The 20400-nt window shown below is 36.9% G+C and overlaps 1 protein-coding gene across 2 annotated transcripts in view; it reads left to right on the top strand.

Annotated features, from left to right (window-relative positions):
* kcnh5a (potassium voltage-gated channel, subfamily H (eag-related), member 5a) overlaps nt 1-20400 on the top strand; it is a 76989-nt gene that overhangs the window by 355 nt on the left and 56234 nt on the right. The window contains exons 1-6 of one of the 2 annotated variants that reach the window (XM_046836167.1): nt 1175-1438; nt 7023-7146; nt 12228-12334; nt 13305-13433; nt 19211-19326; nt 19752-20144. In XM_046836167.1, the coding sequence (XP_046692123.1) occupies nt 1366-1438; nt 7023-7146; nt 12228-12334; nt 13305-13433; nt 19211-19326; nt 19752-20144 (942 nt within the window). In that variant the 5' untranslated portion in view covers nt 1175-1365. Of the gene's footprint in view, nt 1-1174; nt 1439-7022; nt 7147-12227; nt 12335-13304; nt 13434-19210; nt 19327-19751; nt 20145-20400 lie in introns of those variants that run through there. The other variant, XM_046836168.1, reaches the window with a different exon arrangement.

Below are 20400 nucleotides of genomic sequence, written 5' to 3'. Positions count from 1 at the left end.
ACAAAAATAACATTTATCTGACACCTTTATTCAGACCAACTTACATTTATCTTATTCTGACAACTGAGCAATGATAGGGTTAAGGGCCTTGTTCAGGGGCCCAGGAGTTGCAGGTTGGTCCAGCTGGGACTTGAACTCAAGACTTTCAGAGCCAAAGTCCAACACCACACTAAGCTACCACCTTGACAAAAGATTTTTTTAAAGTTTTACTGAATGCTTCTGAGTTCTATGGTTCTACATTTGACATACTCCCTTATACATAGAATAGCAGAATAGCATTTATTAGTCACATATACATTACAAGGCACTCCTGGAGCATAGCAGGTTAAGAGCCAAGAGTGGCAGCTTGGTAATACAAGGGCTTGAACCCCCAACCATCCAATCAGTAACCCAGCACCTTAACCACAGAGCTACTATTCCACCATTACCCAGAGCAAATTACAATTGCAACTGAGCAGTTGAGGGTTAAGGGCTCAAGGGCCCAGCAGTGGGAGTTGGTTTGGATGGTGCTGGGATATGAACTCATGACCTTCTGGCCAAGTCCAAAACTTCAACCGAGAGCTACCACTTCCCCTTTGAGAGGCTTAATCTTAACCCAAGTCTAATAAAATATATTCTAAGGTTTCCTTTAATAATCTCCTGTGGATTCACTGTATGGTTCTAGAGTCCTGTGTCTAGAGACCTTATCACATTATTACAAGAGACTTTATGATGGTTGTTTCTTTTCGTTTGGCACCCCTGCATCTTGCTCTTTTAAACCACAATTTTATGGAAGTTTGAGAACATTTCCAGAACCAAAAGTATTGGCTACTTTAGATCAACTATAAAGCCAATACAGAAATGCAAATCTGGCCAAACGTTTGCACATTAATTTTGTCCTGTGCATTTAAAATGGTGTCGCGTGTTTATTGCGCATAAAAGCAACACGCAGCAGAATTTAGGGTGAATGAATCTTTCGATTGGAAGCGACACGTTCCTCTGCTGCAGATCTGCCATTCCATCTGTTTTCTTTTATCTTTGCACGTGTGCGAGAATCTGTGCGGCGGGCGCGCGCGCGCTCCGTCTCCACGGCACCGCGCATCGCGCGCCGCGCGCCGCACCTTCGAACCCTGTGCCAGTCTGCGTTCGGCGATCGCTCTCAGTGCGCACGCGCGTTCTCGCGGGGGAGCGCGTGAGGAGCTCAGCGAGCCTGGCAAGAGTCCTCCCCGCTACAGACGAGCTCGTTTAAGCCAAGCGGCAGGCAGGGCGCAGCGTTACCATGGTCTTCTCCATCCCGCCGACACATTCCTGGCCGGTCCGTTTCATTTCCGCGATCAGCTTCGACAGAGTGTGCGAGCGTGAGGGACCTCGTAGCTGGAGCACAGAATGCACGGGGGAAGAAGAGGACTGGTGGCGCCGCAGAACACTTTTTTGGAGAACATCGTCCGACGCTCAAGCGGTAAGCGCACTCGATTCTTTAGATCGCCGTGATCTGATAAGGACACGCGTGGAATCGCATGGGCTCCTCACAGGACATCACTGGACAATTATTTCTGCCCGAGTGTGAGATGTTCCTTGAGGTGATCAGACCTGAAACACTCTGATCACATCACACATTTTAGTACCAGCCTGCACAAAAAACATGATATACTGGCTCAAGAAATTAGATAATCTCATAGCTTTAGATTCTGGATGTAGAAACTTACTTTTTTTTTTGTCTTTGTGGACACCAGCATCAGAATGGCATGACATTTACAGGATGAAGGTTTGGCACAAAAATACCATGTATTTTAGAGTTTATTAGCTTTTTTTTCTTTTTTTTTAATTATTAAAGTTATATATTTTAGAGCTTCTTAATAAAGGATTTGCACTGACATTACATATTATACTATATCAAGAAAGTTTAGTCACTGTAAAGCTCAAAATAAGAAATAATCTGCATAACACCAATAATAATAATAATAATAATAATAATAATAATAATAATAATTATTATTATTATTATTATTATTGTTTCATTATTAGAGTTGAATTAGAATTTCTTTTTTTCTTTTTTTCTTTAAATAAGGGAGGTGTGGGTTATGACATTGCTGACAATATTAATGAGAGGTGCATGATGAAAATGCATAACTTTGCAGCATTTTCAGGGTGTCCAAGTAACATACACTGCACAGCGATGAGTTTTAATGTGATGTGTAGTCGCATGAAGTGCTCTATGAGTTACAGTGTTACTGTGTCCAGTGCTGAGGCTCTGCAGTGGATCTGTAAATGCTTCTTCAGGAGAGTAACTAAGTAAGCCCTGCTCAGAAGCAAAAGCCATTAAAACCCAGGTCCCTTCAGTTGCTCTCCAAGCTACTAGACACGAAAAGCATAGAAGTGTGTGTGAGAAGTGTGTGTGAGAAGCGTTGTAAAGATCTGCAGAGCAGCAATGCACATTAGATCTCAGTCTATCTGAACTTCCTTTCACTCCATGCAGAGCAGGAGAAATGTATAACAAACTGCAGGTACGTACTGTACTTAGTGCTGTGTGTGAGTTCAGAAATACATATGTAGAAATTGAAATTACAAAAAAAAGATTTTAGAATATGTAATGAAATATTTTTATATGGAAAGCTTTTTGCTGATGTCCTGCACCACAGGTAGTGCGGTAGTGTGTGTGTGGTTCTACTTTTGTCATTCGTCATTTAGAGGCACTTACCAGCAGATGTCACACATGTTTACCAGTAAAGAAACTGCCTTTCCTGTGCCTTTTACATCCCCAACTCTATCTCACACACACACACACACACACACACACACACACACACACACACACACACACACACACACACACTCTCTCTCTCTCTCTCTCTCTCTCTCTCTCTCTCTCTCTCTCTCTCTCTCTCTCTCTCTTTCTCTCTCTTTTCTGTAGTGAAAGCATCATTAAAAGCTTGGAATAATCAGACCACAGAACATCATAAACACACACACACACACACACACACACACACACAGGAGGGCATGTCCAGTAATTATTGCCTAAGTAAGTTTTTTCCCCCTTTACAGAACTCAAATTTGATCTCACAATAAATGACAGGTCAGGAATGATCATGTGTCCTGTACACTGAAGCTTATACCATTTTGTTAAATTTGTATTCGGACACATACAATTCTATCTATTCTATATTCTCAGAAAAAAAACAGTATAAACAGATTCCATATTAATGAAAATCTTTATCCAGCTGTAAAATTAGTGATGTTCAGCGTGTGTTGCTAACAATAACTAATCTAATTATTGTGTGCAGTATGCAAAAATGACAGGAGTAATTTAAAATACCCGCAAACCAGAGCTTTATTCGGTGTTCTGTCTAATGTTATTGGCTTTTACATGCTTTGCTTTTTTTATCAGTGTATGTGGTATTTGTAAAGTACAAAGTTAACTTACAATTTTATAGGTTTTTACATGAAACCTTCACTCCAAGCATGTGTCTTAATAGTTTTACAGCTATTCTAGAGCCCTAACAATTCCTCAATAATAACATGATAGAAATATTAATAAATTAATAAATTGTTCCCTTTTTTTCCGTAACATGTCCCCACTTGTAGCATGATTAGAGGCTTTGTGTAAATGTGTCTGTGTTATTCCTTTGTAAAGGCCACAGACCAGGTCTTTTTGGTACATTTTGAGACAAAAGGCATACAAAGCTGTAAAAAAAAAAAGGACAAATGTCAGCCCAAGGCAAGTTGCCTTTGCATAACCTTTTCTGCACTTTCAGTACATGTGTTTATTTAAGGAGAGTAATGATAGTGACTCGATGGTTAACATAATGAGTCTCAGAGGTGAGAGCATGTAAAGCTTTGACTGATGCGAGACACCAGGGATTCTCTTTCCCTTGATAAATTAAATACTGCACTAGTGAGTCGGTTATGAACAGGAGTTGAATTTTACACACTTCTGGCTTTTCAATTTATTTTTTGTTTTTTAAGTTGTTTGCCAGTGTGTCCTTATGTCTGGCATTGCTTTGTGTGGCACACACACATGAATAAAGATGGAGACATTGAAAATGAAGAGACGGATGAGTGAAACTGGTTGTGTAGAGTATGTGGAGAGAGGATAAAAAAAAAATCTAAAGCCTTAGAAGTGTGTGTGAAAAGCACAATCCAAGAAGCAAGAATGCTGAAGGTAGAAGTGGAGTAAATGTATCCATCAAAAAGACTAAAAAAGTCTTGGAGTTGCAGAGACGCGTTATTGATTAAGAAAAAGAGGCCCACTGTCAATAGCAAGGCAAAAAAAGAAAGAAGGAAACTAATGGCAAAGAAGACAGAGAGTAAGTTGGAGAACTAGAAATGTTTAATGAAACGTCAATTCCTGTTTGCTTCTGAAAGTTGAGAAAGTCTGGCTTTCTGGATTTTTAAAGACATTTGCGCTATGCTGTCTAGACCCTTACATACAGTCTTTGCTCACATACGGTCTACAGTTGCAAAATTAGGCTTTACAAAGAAAAAAATGAATCATATTCACATAGTACTCTAAAAGAGACTGTATGAATGCACATTAAAATGTATTTGTTTAAATTCAAAATGTGTAGCAAACAAAAAAGCATGAATGTCATCAATATTCATGATGTGTTATTTTTTTCAGATTTTTCTGACATGACATTAGAGCTGAGAAACTGTTCACTTTTTAGGTCTAGATGATGATTGCTTTTGGGATTGTTTGGAGTCTAAAGGTACATACAGATTTTTCAACAACCCATCTAACTGCAGTCTGCTGTTCAAGTTCTTGAAATTTTCATTGGAGAAAAGATTAAAATTGACTATTTCTTTTTGCACACGCCAGCAGACCTTTCTTCTCATGGAATGCTGACACGTGTAAAGAGTCAATTATAGGTGATAGGGGCGGGGTGGGGGGTCGGGCGGACAAATAGGAATTCGTTTTTGATAAATTATCCTAATAAAGTATCCTAATAGAGTAATTTGAAAAATTATTTAGATGATATTATCTGACTTGATTCGAACAGATCAGGAGTGATCACACATATTTATGTGAGGCTTTGTGTTAATGTTATGTCTTTCGAGAGATATATGTGCTAAAATCGATACAGACTACATGAATTGCCTTCACATTTTATTAATAGAATACTTACTTAATATCTGTAGCATTTGCTTGGCAAAAGTAAATGTACAGTATGTGTGAGGAAGCCTATGCTTTTTTTTTAGCGGACTGTCAGTAATGGAGAGCTGCCTGTTGGCCTCCCACATGGAGCCAGAACCCATGGTGCTGTGTCTTTCATCTCTCTCAATATGGCTCGTATTCACAATACAAACGATAAGCTTTTGCCAACATCCCATCTGGAGGCAGAACACACTTCCTGAATGTGCAGAAATAGCACCTTGAGCTTTACCTAGGACCTGACTTGCAATTAGTACATTAGCTGGTATGAGAAAACAGTGATGTCTGGAGAAATCAAAATAGATTGAGTAAATTCAGTAAAAATACAGTTGTTGACTAAGCTGAGTAATGTCTGTATTGTATGTTTTCATTAGTTTGTCACCTTGTTTTCTCTTTCCCCTGTCAAATGAAGTGATATTAGCCAGGTGTGGGCATTTGTGACCTCATGCATGTGGAGGATATATATAGAAGTATATTTCTCTAGTATGCAATGTTGCCATGTGACACAGTAATAAATGCAGTTTAAATAGATAAACTTGGCTAGCTTCATGTGCATGTGATGAGACCTCACTGGTGGTGGTGGTGGGGGGGTTTAGATATGTTATGTGAGTTTTGGAGTCCTGAACCTTGCTGAATCTGAACATTACTTTATACTAGATCACCTGTATCGCTGAGGTGCCCAACTCTATATCACACTTCTTCAATGCACTTTTGTTCTGATGTACTGTCTGTTCCCCGTGCAGTTTGGTTCATGCCTGGATGTGACTCCATAAGCGAACATGGTCTGTTTGTTTAAATGGATTTCTGTATATCACCAGTGACACAGTTTTTATAACACAGGGACTGAACTATAAGCAGGATTTGGATCATCCAAGCCCTTAAGGAGTGCTTCCTTCCTACTAGTCCATGACACTTGAGCCCTGTTAGTGGCGGCCCCTATAATGAGCCCCCAGCATGCATCCATTGCTTCACTTTGCCCCTCTCAGCTAGGCTTGCACAGCTGGGGGAGGTTTAGAATGGAGAAAATAGTATTTATTCACCCATGAAGAAAAGCAGCAACCTCCACTAATGGCTGTCAAGGGCTCTGCATTTTCTTGCCTCTTCTACCTCTTTCTATTTTTCATTGTTTACATCGCTTACTTTATTACTCTCATTCCTATTCACCCTCCACCTTTTCTTCTTGGCAAGGATGCGACTCAGCAGGTTGACTCTCTGCACTGAGGCTCATGGCCAAGCTGAGTTGAGAATATTTACACTCTTTGATGTCTCTGTTACAAAATGTGCACTGATTTTTCTCTTTTGCCACAATGTCCTCCTTGTTTGTCTATTTTTATGCCATGTTTCAGAAGGATGTACTTTTGGGCAGAGCTCAGCTTTAAAGGGAACATTTGTACACCGTCCGTCCTCTTTTTTTTTTTTTTTACCTACATTGCTCTTCTATACAGTTTTTTCTAGTTCCAAAGATTGTGATGCTAAAACTGCAAATAATTTATTAATGTGGATACTTTAACATTCATTAATTAGATTTGAATGTAGAATTACCCAACGCTGAACACTAATGAACATGGGTGTGTGTATGTGTGTGCATTTGTAAATTTGTCTACAAATAATTTTTCCTTGCACTGGTAAGACCATGAGTAGTATTGGTAGATTTGGAATGGACATGTGACCTCCTACGACACAGCACAGCAGATCTTAACAACTTAATTGCAGCAGCTCTGGATAATATTTCTTTTATTGTATTGTGAACTTCATATTCAAATACCAGGTGCTTACTGTGCACTGTTCTCCACATAATGCCTCTGAAAAGGGGTTCATTATCAAACAGTACCTGCAGCACTATTGTGCAACTTTATTGTACATTGCTTAATTCCCCAATTTTCTTTTGCAGAGACCAGTTTTCTCCTGGGTAATGCTCAGATCGTTGAGTGGCCTATAGTGTACAGTAATGACGGATTCTGCAAACTGTCTGGCTACCACAGGGCTGAGGTCATGCAGAAGAGCAGTACCTGTAGGTGAGTGTTGTCCATTATCACATCCCTAGAGGGTTGCTGGGAGGACATGCTATTCAAATATCACAATGACAGCCCGTTGATAACCCTGTCAAATCTACACTAAAAGCTAATTTAGATTCAGAGTGTTAAGCCATTGTCAAAAATGCACAATAATGCAATGTAATGTGTTCCTAGTATAATGTTCCTGTACCTCCTATTCTTCACTCCTTTTGCATATGAACTTGATTTGCAAAATCATGCCAACAAAATGTCTTTAGGTTTTGAGAACCAGTTGACCAGCTGTCAGATGTCTTATAAAATTTTATAATATTTGGACAGAAACTATTCTAACTGTCCATTACTATGTATGTGGTGCTTTTAAAAGTAAATGCCATTTGTTGAATTATTGTTGATGTTATTATATAAGTATTCTACATTTTACTAGTATTATTATTATTATTATTATTATTATTATTATTATTTATTAAAATTCTCAGCACTGATATAAAAATCTTTTATTATACACAATATTGAAAAGAAAATAATTGTATTTGTTATCATTAGATCCCATTAGAACTATTTTTCATTTCTTTTTTCAGAACAATGTATGCTAAAACTATAACACTCTATTGTTATATACATCTATTTTATAAATGTAAAACTTTCTCAAAAAACAGTTCATTTGCTGTCCTCAGAATTTGTGTTACTGATTTTTAAACGTTTTTGTTTTACGGCGTATAGATTTTAAGTTGTTAGGATTGATGGCATTTTTAAATCCGATTAGGTTCTGGATATTTCTGGATTTCGGGATGTTGCCCCAAACCTGGTTGCCTATTCCAGGTGGTTCCTTTTATAGACAGAGCTTTCAAGATATTGAGCCACACATTCTTTTAAATCAACACAGAAATGGTTAAAGAAAGTAGCATTTCAGACCTTCATCCTACTCACAATCTGTGTTTTGAAATGGAGAGGGAAATCCACATACACAAACATAAGAATACAAAGGAGCTTAAAATATCCTGGATGCAGGAGTGGACAAAGATCTCTCTATAAGGGTTTCCAACATTAGATGTTCCAGGAGTAGGCTATAGTTTTCTCCAGGCTGAGGATAATTTAAAACCAGCGCTTTCTTCCCCCCACAGACACTTTTTTATTATTAAAAAAGTGACCCGGTTTTAGTTTGAGCTAAAAACAAATCAAACAAACCTTATTGCATGGTTTTTTTTTTATAGAATCGTCCATTTTAACTTACGGTGCCAATAATTCTGTAGGGCATTTTGTGTATATAGTACACAGCATTTTGTTTCCTTTAACTTTTATTGAAGGAAAATATTTTATATTTTTCAAATGAAGGCATTTCTCCCATAAAGCCATGTGAAAATACATCATCATTGTGCCTCGCTGTGATTTACATTTTTATTCAATTATAGAAAATGAGTTCATCTGAAACCTGCTGTTCACATAAACCAAAGCTAAGGAAGCGCTTCTCTCCTGCACTATTCCTAAATTTCACCCTGGTGCATGGTGCAAATCCGATAAATGGTTCCAATTTCTGAAAAGTTGACAATAAATGTTACGCTTAAGGCTTGCAGAGGACAAGAAGAGTAAGGGTTTAAAATAGCAACTTGGTTCAGCACTTTTTCTCTGTGCAGAATAGAATGTGATCCACTGAGGCTGCACGTATTATGTGCCATAGAGCAGCACAAACATTTTAGTGTTTATTTAGCCAGAACAGAATGATCGGATAATATCCCCTTAATTAAAAAGAAGAGCTCACTCTTCTTCTGCAGTGGCACTGCAAATGCTGTCTGCGCTACTGCTATTAAAAAAAATCCTCTCAGGTGATAAAAGAACGGAGAGATTTGCAGTATCATTAAGCTGCAATCAGGATTTCATATTGAGAGGACGGAAAGAGGGTGTTAATGCTCCATTACATGTTCCACTGTATTTAAATTAAAATTGACCAATTTCATTGTGCACTGACTTGTGGATTCTTCAGGTCAGCGGTGACTGGGCGAGCCATAATTATCACTTTTCTCTGCAGTGCTGAAGGGGAAATGCCACACTCCCCCCCTTTCTCAGTAGGTGGTGGTTCTAAATTCGCCATGCATCACTGCAGTCCTGCAATGTTTGGAGCCAAACTTGTACTGTTTTATTTCACCTGGTCATGCTAAATTCCCTAGTCCTCATTTTACGTCCTCTCGGGGTGCCTTGTTATTGCTTAATAAGACCAGGAGGGGTGGAACCACCTACTGAAATGGATAGCCGTCCCAAGTAGCTTAGGGCGCAGAGTGAGGTTTTTAAGATTGAGCTGGTATGAGACTTGTCAGCTAAAGCAATAAAAATAATGTGGATTTGATACTGTATCCTGTGAAGCACCCACAACAGCTCACTGAAGTCATTATGCCTGTATTTCCAAGCTTAAAGAAAGCAAAGTAATGAGCGGAGTGTAGAAGCAAACACAAACTTTAAAAGAGGGAAGAACTCATAGGGATCTGTTTAGTGCTAACGAGTGCAGTAAATCGGTTCGAAATTCTGTATCCACTCACCTGCCCAACCATAATCAGGCTAACAGAGAGAAAGAATAAAAAAAGGAGAACAGGATAACTGTGTCCTTTTTAGTGAGTCATAGCCACCTGTCTGCAGTCTCCGACTGGCTCCTAAATATCTCTCTCTGCCCAGTTGCCATGGGGACAGCAACTTTCTGATTTCCTTCTTATAAAACCACTTGGAGAACTTTGTGACAGATCTAAAGGATGGCTAAACTCAGTCAGATGTCCATCACAGCGCATTTGTGTTTCTCATACATCCTTTGCATTTGAATCTCCTTAGTAAAGGAACCATTTTCTAATACCATTAAATCTTGCACAAGGTAACCTACGGAGATGAAGTTTTCTTTATGATATCTTTATCAGCAACACCTCCAAATAAAACCCTTTTAGGAGGTTAAAGACTATTAAAAGAACCCTCATTTGAGATAACGAGTCCAGTTATGCTCAAGGTATTAATATTATTATGAATATGATATAATAACAAAAATAAGTTCAAATATCTACATACAGTACATAATATTATTATATGTATGTATACACATTGATTATAATTATATTGGATTTGCTGAGGCAAGTATTTTGTATAAGTCATTCTTAAAAATAAATTGGTCTAAATATATTTTTAATATTTAGATAATTAAATGTGGTCAGGATTCTAATAGGAAGAGCAACATTACACTTCTGGACATGGTGTTAAAATAACGTAATCTGCTATCATTGAATAATTTCTTTTAACAGCACACCCTTTCTGTCTTATAATATAAAAAATACTGCTGCAACAGTTAAAAAAAAACATATTAAAATAAAAATACAAAGGAACAGCTTTATCTCTGGTTTCTCTATAGTGGACACACACACATTGGGATGTCCTTCTATAAGATTTTAACAAAACCTTTTCCTAGGTTTTCCCATTTAATTTGATTAGACATGAATAATATTAAAATATCCCTTTCAGTCATTTCTTTTTGCATAAAAATACACGATTTGGCTTTATTCTCAGAGCTATTGTTATGGATTAATGATTTAATGAAGTTATGCCACAGCAATGTTAATGTTTAGGGCTCTAACACCGAATTTAGCTGAAATAAAAAATTTAGGTTTATATTAATGCATGATATCAACTTTATTATTTCTATCTTAAATAGAGACTTGTATGGCAGATCCTGGACATTAATTCTTTTTTTTTTTTTTTTTTTTAAGTATTTTTCATTGTTAATATGTGAGTAGACAACAAATTCATTTTTTTTAGAAGTTGTCTCAAATGTTAGTGCTTTGCAACAGTTAGAAGTAAAGATATTTTGTAGTAATATGACAAACTGCATTTTTCTTCTTATTAACCTCAAAAGAGGGAGAAAAAGAAAGACTGTAAGGGGACAATTATTTGTAACTGCAATAATAAGTGATAAGAAATATAAGGTATACATTGTTTTATTAATGTTGCTGTGGTATAAAAAAATAATAATTATTTGGTATGTGCTGCTATTGGAAAATAATTAGTTGTAATGGCTCACAAACCCAGCATCACCACACCCTGTCGTCTAATTTATTTATTATTTTTTAATTGCACATCTTGTAGAGTCTGATACCTTATGTAATCAACACAATTAAAAACTGTTTATTGTTGTGGTATAAAACACAAAAATAATGAGGCAGTGAAAAATACTAATACATTAGCCATAAATTGATGAACATTACCTTACATGATTATAATTAATATACATCCTCAAGGTTAAAAAATATCTATTTCACCTGAATTAAAAAATAGCTATTAAACTAGCTTTCCTAATGTTTTTAGAAACACTCGTGAGTTAAAACTGATCTTTCTTTGGTTTATTTTTCTGAAGAAAAATCTCTATATACATCCCCTTTAGAAAGCCATCCAAGCAATACCTGAAGAAACCTTTTTCCCTAGAATCCTTTGATACTGCAGTCAGTTAGTTATTATAGTACTGGCTTGGTTTCATTACTCAGTATAGCCGGCAATGAGAAAGTTCTTTTTATATGATCATAAAACAAAGCACAACTTGTAAATACAGAAGTTACAAGCACCTGTGTAAATTAAATGAGTGAACTTGCCTTACTGATTTATTACTCGATTTATTGAGGACCAATGTCAAAATACACATTTAAAGCATGCTGATTCAGCCTCGTCCACAAGGGTTTCAGCAGAGACCCTTTGACTGTAATTTAGTTCAACACTAGGTTAAATCCAATATCTTGAAATAAGCCCATTAAGAGGCTTAGGTGGGTTTAAGAATTAAAAGTGAGATCTGTGTGTTATGGGCATACTGGCTTGTGTGCGTGTTTATTCAGCCCCTTATTTGATAAAGACAAACAGTGGAACTGTGGGATCATTCAGCCAGTGTCATCACCCACCATACTTAACACACACCCACACACACTAAATTAATTGACATTGACAGACAAAGAGTTTGTTGAGTGGCTGTTTGTGTGTTTGTGCTATGCAGCTGTGTTCACTCATCTAACTCTCTCTCTCTCTCTCTCTCTCTCTCTCTCTCTCTCTCTCTCGCCTTACTTCACCTCTGGCAGTTTTATGTACGGTGAACTGACAGACAAGAAGACAATAGACAAAGTCAGACAGACTTTTGACAACTATGAGTCCAATTGCTTTGAAGTTCTGCTCTATAAGAAGAACAGTAAGTATAACAGGACTTCATACAGGCAATCATTGTGTTTAAGGCTTTTAGCCGGCTGTAAAGTGTACAGCGTTAACAAGCACATACGATTTTGAAGCACTTTAGAGCACAAACCGTTGTTTATTTATTATGTACTTTAGCAGTTAGAGAAAGAGCTTTCTGCGTTCTAAATTCAGTCTTGCGCTGGCAGACATAAGCAAAAAAGTAATGATGATTAAATTTAAATTGATCAGCATACTGAGCACTGTAATAAAATGCAAGGGCTGTTAGGAAAAAGGAGCCTCTCCAAAACATTGAATATTTGCAAGAAATAAAAAGAATCCATTCACGTGAGTACCAATAAAAGCAAGAGCTAAACGGAGTTGTCTTGAGTGGCTGGAATTATTGTGCAGAACCTTATTACTTAGACTCTTAGAAACTATTTCCCCAGTAATTGATGTGCAGTACTCATCCATTCACACCGGTAGATTTGTGCATTCTTCAAGGTTTAATCATTTCTCAATTAGCACTCAGGAGTATAGCTCAGAGAGTCTCCATAATCCTGACTCAGACGTTTCACAATTATTCATTGTGGATTTTGTGTGTGATAAGGATGCTGTAGACAGTCAAGCCTACATAATGCTTTTAAAGACTGCATTTATCTTACACTTGCCATTTATCTGTGTAGGCATTTAGAATCAATAGTCCTAAAACACTTCCTAAAGATAAGCCTGCCGAGATAATCTGTGGCTTAATGATCCTTTAGGCAACTACAGAGCAGATTTCACATATTAATGTCAACTGTTTCATGTTCCTGCATTACATTTCTCATATCGCTATTTTCTGTATCTAACCCATAATACCATGCACCAATTTACATTTTTTCATTCCTACTACTTTTATTTTTATTCACTCTGGTTCTTGTACAACCTCTCATATCATCTCATCCTAATTTCTTTATTTTCATACCTACTCTTTATGGCCAAATTAGGAAGTCCAGTTTGGCTATACATGCAGGTGGCCCCGATCAGGAACGAAAACGATAAAGTGGTTTTGTTCCTCTGCACCTTCAAGGACATAACTGTCTTCAAACAACCAATTGAGGATGAGACCACCAAAGGTAAGACTCTAGCAGACATGAGAAAAGACTCAAAATGCAATGTTTGATGTGAATTTTTGCCTGAAGGTTCTGTGCTAAGAAATAAAAAAGTACTACATTCAAGGGTTTAGTTAGAGATCTGTCAATTAGATATTACTGGGGTATTGCTTGGGTACCGGGTTCTTCACTTTCCATTTTCAGTAATATACTGTATATAACACAGTTCATACATACATTTATTGATTTCTATAATATTTCTATAAGATTTCTATATATATAATGATTAGTCTGGTACTCATTCGACCAATGAAACAATGGTGGTATTGGCGTTTTACAATGCACACGTAACCGCTGCAAATTCAGAAGTGTCTTAATAATTACAGAGTTCCATTTTAAAAGGAGATTCCGTGTGAAAGGGCCATTACGAGGTCAATTTGTTTCCGAGCTAATATGTGCAGTGTTGCGAAATGTAGCCTGTGTTAGCAGCATAGAGCAGGGGATGGAACGAGCTGTCACTATGTGTTTAAGAAGACTGTCTTCTTCCAGCAGCACAGGAATGAGCACTGGAAAACTCCACTTGTGCGTGTGATTGATGGGTGGTGTCAGATCTATCTATATTTTTTCCTTACTTTATGACCCCTCCCCCCATTTGATGGCTATGTTCCTTATCGGCTTGTAGCTCTGCTAAGTTTAAACACAACTCTGACATAATCCTGGCTTGCAGAATAACCTCCCAAAACCTATTCACACACACACACACACACACAAACACACACACACACAAACGTTTGCAGTTTTTCGGAGTAGGCTAGGAGCTTCTGTCACATTGTTAGATTGGCAGAACGACAAGCAGGTGCAAGGTGTCAGCTGTGGAACTGAGGCAAATCACACCTGCTCCCTTCTCAAATAGAAATCCAGGGCTAAAGAGGATGAGGATTGTAACTGTTTTCCCATCTTCTTTATTCCACTTGCTGTGTGCTGCTTCTTTCCTTAGTATGTTTTACCTATTTGTCCAAAATGATCATGAAGAAATTTCTGTGTCATGAAACAGTTTTTGAATCCGAACTCTGTTGCATACATGGACCTGTTGAAAAAAAAAAAGAAAAATAGGCACACTGCAAATACAGCTCCAGTACTTAGTAAACATTACACTCCGTTAATAATTTAATTTGAGCATCATCTTTCTCATACAGACGTAATGTAAAAGTGAAAAATTACATGACTTTTTAATGTCAGCCATTATATCATATGCATAGTATAGTACAGACAGTGTGGTAATACAAAATATTTTAAGGTTTTTATGTGCTTACGTACATCTGCACATGATAAGAGTATTTTGTACTATTTTCTTTTAGATTGTTTTTATTTTTAGAAAAGTTTAGATCACTACTTTTTAATGTGCAACATCTTTTTACTACGCATAATTTAAAAAACATGGCTTTTTTCCTTGCTAATTTAAAGTGAATACATAAATTGTGGTAAATGAGAGGCTTTCTCAAATCTACAAATGTATTCCCTCTTGTGAGAATAAGTGTACTCTCACTGTGTGTCTGTAATACAAAATGGAACTGTAAGATTCAAATTATGCATTCTTACCCAAATATATTCAACTTAATTATTATACGTTTGTTATAGGTTTTGAACTCACCTTGGACACTTTTTACCAGGTGGAAGGGTTGCATATATATTTAACTAGTGAACAGACAGGTAAATTGTGGTGTGTCAACATATGACACGACCACTGATTGACTGATCCCAAACACTGCCTCATTTGTCTGCAAAATTGATGCCTAGTAACCGATGATATCTCATGTGACCTCGGTCAAGCTTTCAGCACTTAAGCAGATGTGTCACCGTTTCCCATTGACATATTTTCAATTTGAAGCTCCTAAAGCTTTCTTTGAAAAATAATTTCTTGACATTCATATGTGATATTTGGGAGGAATTTTCACATTTTCCGATCCTATGTATATCAGTAAAACATATGAAAACAATTCCATATATTTCGATTAGCTATATATATATAGATATAGTAAATAAGCTTTGAATTTTACTCCTTTTCAAAGGAAACCAAAAAGAAAAACTAGTCCGTCTAATATATTTGAGAACACAATATAATCAAAGTATGTCTGTCAAATTACTTTTTAGTTGGTTTTACAAATTGGATTTGGGATAAACTTAAAATGATAAGGAACAGACTTATAGGCACTAAACATATACATTCTTTTATAAAACTTAATAACATTTAACAATTTCCATTGTTAAAAGATCTATACAAATAAACATTAATTGAACTGAATTGAATTCGACAAAAAAATTGTGTGTGTGTGTGTGTGTGTGTGTGTGTGTGTGTGTGTGTGTGTGTGTGTGTGTGTGTGTGTGAAAACACAAGTATGTTTCTTCCACTAGTAAGTAGATGAAGTAAGAATGTTGTCACTCAAGTAATTGTTAAATAAGGAATCAATGCTGAACGTTAATTAACAAAGTAAATCAGTGGTTTTAATTTCAGGTTGTGTTTATGACTGCTGTATCCCACTATTGCTTTGTAGTAAACAAAATGTAGTGGAAAGGTTGGTCTGTCTTCTTACTACTAGTGCTATGTTAAAGATGCAGTGTGCTAAAGCTTCTATTACATGCTCATTATAAAGCTGGCATTGTAATTAGGAAGTTACGTAGTAAAGAGCTATTTTAGAAGCTGCATTCTATATCACTGTGTACTTTTTTCTGTACTTGCCCCTGGGTACGCAGGCTTAGATCTGTGTGTTGGTTTTTAAAGCAAATGAAGTCCCACTTGGATAACTTGCACAGCCACGATCAGGAGTGCATTTAGAAAAAGTTATAAAATATGCACCAGCTTTTCATAACTCTTAAACTGAATGCACACCGGTGTACAGTTTACTTCATGGTTATGGCTTTTAAACTGCAAAATACCTGTGTGCTTTTGTTAGGTAATATTAAAGTAATCTTTAAACCTTTTTGGCTACCAGATACGATGTTTGTAAAAATAAATAAAAATTCATCTCCTCTTTTCTTTCTTTTTTTTTTACTTTTGTGATGGTGTAGCCTTATATTGTTTTCAACATTGTTTTTTAATCTACACTCCATACCTTATAATGACAAAGCAAAAACTAGATTTGTGATAATTTTGCAAAGTCATTCACAAGAAAAGAGTCCACCTGTGACAAATTCAACTTACTGGACACACACACACACACACATGTGTGTGTGTGTGTGTGTGTGTGTGTGTGTGTCCAGTAAGTTGAATTTGTCACAGGTGGACTGTTTTATTTTTATTTATTTATTTATTTTTTCCACAACAGCTGGAAATGCATATTAGCATATCTGAGTAAAAGAACAAGTCATGGGGTCAAAGTCAAAAGAGATCAGAATTATGTCTAGTTACAAATCTAAGGAAAGCTACACATTTTTGCTGCACGACTGAAGTGCACATTTGGCTCTATAATTCTATATAATTCATTCTATAATGGAGTAAGTTTGGAACAACCAGGATACTTCTTAGAGCTGGCTGCCTGGACAAACTAAACAATATGATTGCGTGGGCTTGTGTGTATCTGAACCTCAGAATCAATTACCATTGGCTATTGGGAGCTGTGCAATATCAAAATGACCTCAAATGTGGAAATAATATGAAATCTTGACAGAAGAGGCTGCTCCACAAAACAACAACCGTGACCACTTATGAAGTTAAGCAGTGAGATGGAGAGAAATTTAGAAGCAGAAAACCCAGAGGCAACAGAGAAGCCAGATAGACATTGTTGTCTCTCCCACTCATTTTCAATCCATGTCCTTTTCTGTCTCTAACTCTGTCACTATTTGTTATGATTCCTGCTGACCCTGTGCTGAGCAGGCTCACTTTAACCCAGGCAAAGAAAGCTAAGCTCAACCTAAAGGGAATAGCAATTCCCTAGTGGGAACTCCAATCTCCTTATCATCTTGTCTTCAAAAAGCGCTGGGTAGTTTGGACAATTGTTTCTTTCTTTTTTTGCATCCTATTTTTATCCCACTGCTGTCATCTATACCTTCTTCATTTACTTATTTACTTCCCTCCTTCCTATTAGTTGCCTGGTTTTGTTAAATCTTTCAAGTCTCTTGTGGAAATACTTATACCTTAATTCATATTCATCTTCTTTAGATTACTCAGAAATAATGGCCAGATGCTACAATGCTTAGTGCCCGCCTGGCTCACTTCTCTACTATGCAATACGGCTATTTTATTGGTTTGTATGCTCTGCAGGAACGGCTTGTGCCAATCATTATTCAGGGTTGATTTCCCTTTAGTTATACCATGTAGAGCTTATGTAGCATGTGATTGTGCAGTGAGTAAGCCCCTGTGTACTATTGTTCTAAAATGCATGAAATGGTCACAAGAGGTCTGCTCCACTCTGCGCTGCTTTTCCCATAGATGTTGTTTTTGCTCATTTACAAGATGTGTCTTCAATTGTTGAACAGTAGCAGATTTCTGATGTTCCTTCAATCTGCTTTTAGAGTTTGACACTAAATCTCAGCCTCTTTAGAGACTAAGCAAAGTCAATCTATTTTACTGCAATTTCAAACTAAAGAAACATGTGGCTGAGCACCAGTTCTAAGATTTTTTTTGGTCCTAAATGATTTTCAACAAAAGAACATTTTACTAATGAAATGTTAATGATGAGGTGCTTGCTTCAAACCTTGTCCCTCGCTTGCTTTCTTGCTTCATGCTTTTATGTGGTCCTGTGCTGTAGTGCTTCCATTTCGAAGTCAAAATTTAATGTTATGGCCTTAGAAGAAAACAGGGCTGTGTCTGGTAGTCTGTTCCTTTGAGGAGAAAAAAACTTCAGCACATAATAAATGGTATTTTGGAATATAGTAAAGACTGAGATTTGGAAACAAGACAAAGGAAGAGAGCACTAGATCCCCTATCAGAGGTTCACTGGTGAAAACAGGAAAGGTATTCAGAAAGACTGCAGTCCTGGGAAATAAGTTAGGTTTAATTATTTTCAGCCAAAGGCCTTCATGCTCTCAGCCCCGATTTGCTAATGGTTTCTTTGTGTAAAAACCTCAACAAATGTGATACTAACAGGGTCTATGGAGACTTGCATATTTTATACGGCAAAATAGCATGTGTTTTGCCTGTTTAACTCTATGAATATTTATGAATTAATTTGCCGTGTTTGAATGCTACAAATTACTACTAATGAAGGGCAGGTGCTGAATTTTCAAAAGCAGTTTTCCAACAGTTAAACACTTAAGAAATATAATTTTACCAAGTCGTAATAGTAAGAGAATGTATGTTTAATATGCCTAATTGCAATAAACCAAAAATTACCAAAAAATAATGACTTAATATTAACATTGCTTTCACATACTCTCCAGATATTTGCACATCCAATGCTGAAAACATTTAAAAAGATAATTTGATGGGAATTTTTCCTTCCCATTTATTTTATTAACATAATGCATAATGTGCAATCTGTATTTTATGTTTTAATGTTTCTTGCTGCCTGTATCTGGTGTTATACTTCAGTTTTAACTTCAGTTTACTGTGTAATATTAAAGCATTTGCATGAGACAGCAATCACACAACAGATTTTTAAAAAATCACCTACAACCACAGTCACAATCACTTACAACACATAATATTTAAAATTAACATTTCACCAATAATGAATTTGTGTCTGAGTAGATCATGGCCTCCATATATGTATAAAAGTTTGCGTTTTATGCATGCAGAAGGATTATATAAAAAAAATGATTTTCTGGTTGTTTATTTGCTTTCTGGCTGGATCTTTCTGTGGTAGGATGGACCAAATTTGCAAGACTAACCAGAGCACTGACCAACAGCCGTGGCACAATCCAGCAACTCACACCATTAAACAAAACTGAAGTGAGCCATAAGCACTCTCGACTGGCTGAGGTGAGTATCTCTCACTCTGTGTCGCGCTCTTTATCGGATCCAGACCAGAAAGGTCAACCTCCTACACTGGACAGCAAAATCACTGATGAGTCACCTTCTTTAAAGGTCTATGCCTTTTGCACACACTATTTTTTCACTTCATTACCATACTCAGGCTAAAGAAAGCCAAATACACATCTTTCGAAGATTTGATATATGTAGTGTTTCATGAAGAGACTTTATGTCCCTGTACTCCTGCTGTGTTATTTCCCAGGGTACCGGTAAAATAGAAAGCTAAAGTCAAGTGGTATAGTAATGATTCTAAAGAGACACATAGCTGGAGAACAGATCCTATTTTATATAAAAACTACACATTTTAACCCTGTTACTCACATCAGCTATGATCTCACACTTTGGTTCATGAGTGCCTCTTTTTCTCCATCCAGGCTCTTCAGTTAGGCTCAGACATCCTCCCGCAATACAAGCAAGAGGCTCCTAAAACTCCCCCTCATATCATCCTGCACTACTGCACCTTCAAGACCACATGGGACTGGGTCATCCTTATCCTCACTTTCTATACTGCCATCATGGTGCCATATAACGTCTCTTTTAAGACCAAACAGAACAACCTGGCCTGGCTGGTGGTGGACAGTGTGGTGGATGTCATTTTCCTAGTGGATATTGTGCTTAACTTTCACACCACCTTTGTGGGGCCTGGTGGAGAGGTCATATCAGATCCTAAACTCATACGCATGAACTACCTAAAAACCTGGTTTGTCATAGACCTGCTCTCCTGCCTGCCATATGACATCATCAACGCGTTTGAGAATGTTGATGAGGTAAGACTTCATAACACTGTGCATGTACTTGTCTAAATATTCTCACAAGTCAGACTTTTAGCTTTTGATAAATAGTCTGGGCATTTTAAAATCACATTTTACTATATTTGGCTAGAGGCCAGATTGATTAAAATTCTAATCAGTGGCTGGCCTATTTATGTAACAATAATAATTTGTAGTGCTGTATTAATATAGTTACATACTGTAATTCTAAGTAAGAATCTCAGCTGATAAATTAGTAACTGCTTCTGGGTGT

This window comes from Silurus meridionalis, chromosome 23, assembly GCF_014805685.1.
Source record: "Silurus meridionalis isolate SWU-2019-XX chromosome 23, ASM1480568v1, whole genome shotgun sequence".
Taxonomy (NCBI): Eukaryota; Metazoa; Chordata; class Actinopteri; order Siluriformes; family Siluridae; genus Silurus; species Silurus meridionalis.
This window is presented reverse-complemented; position numbering and strand designations above follow the sequence as displayed.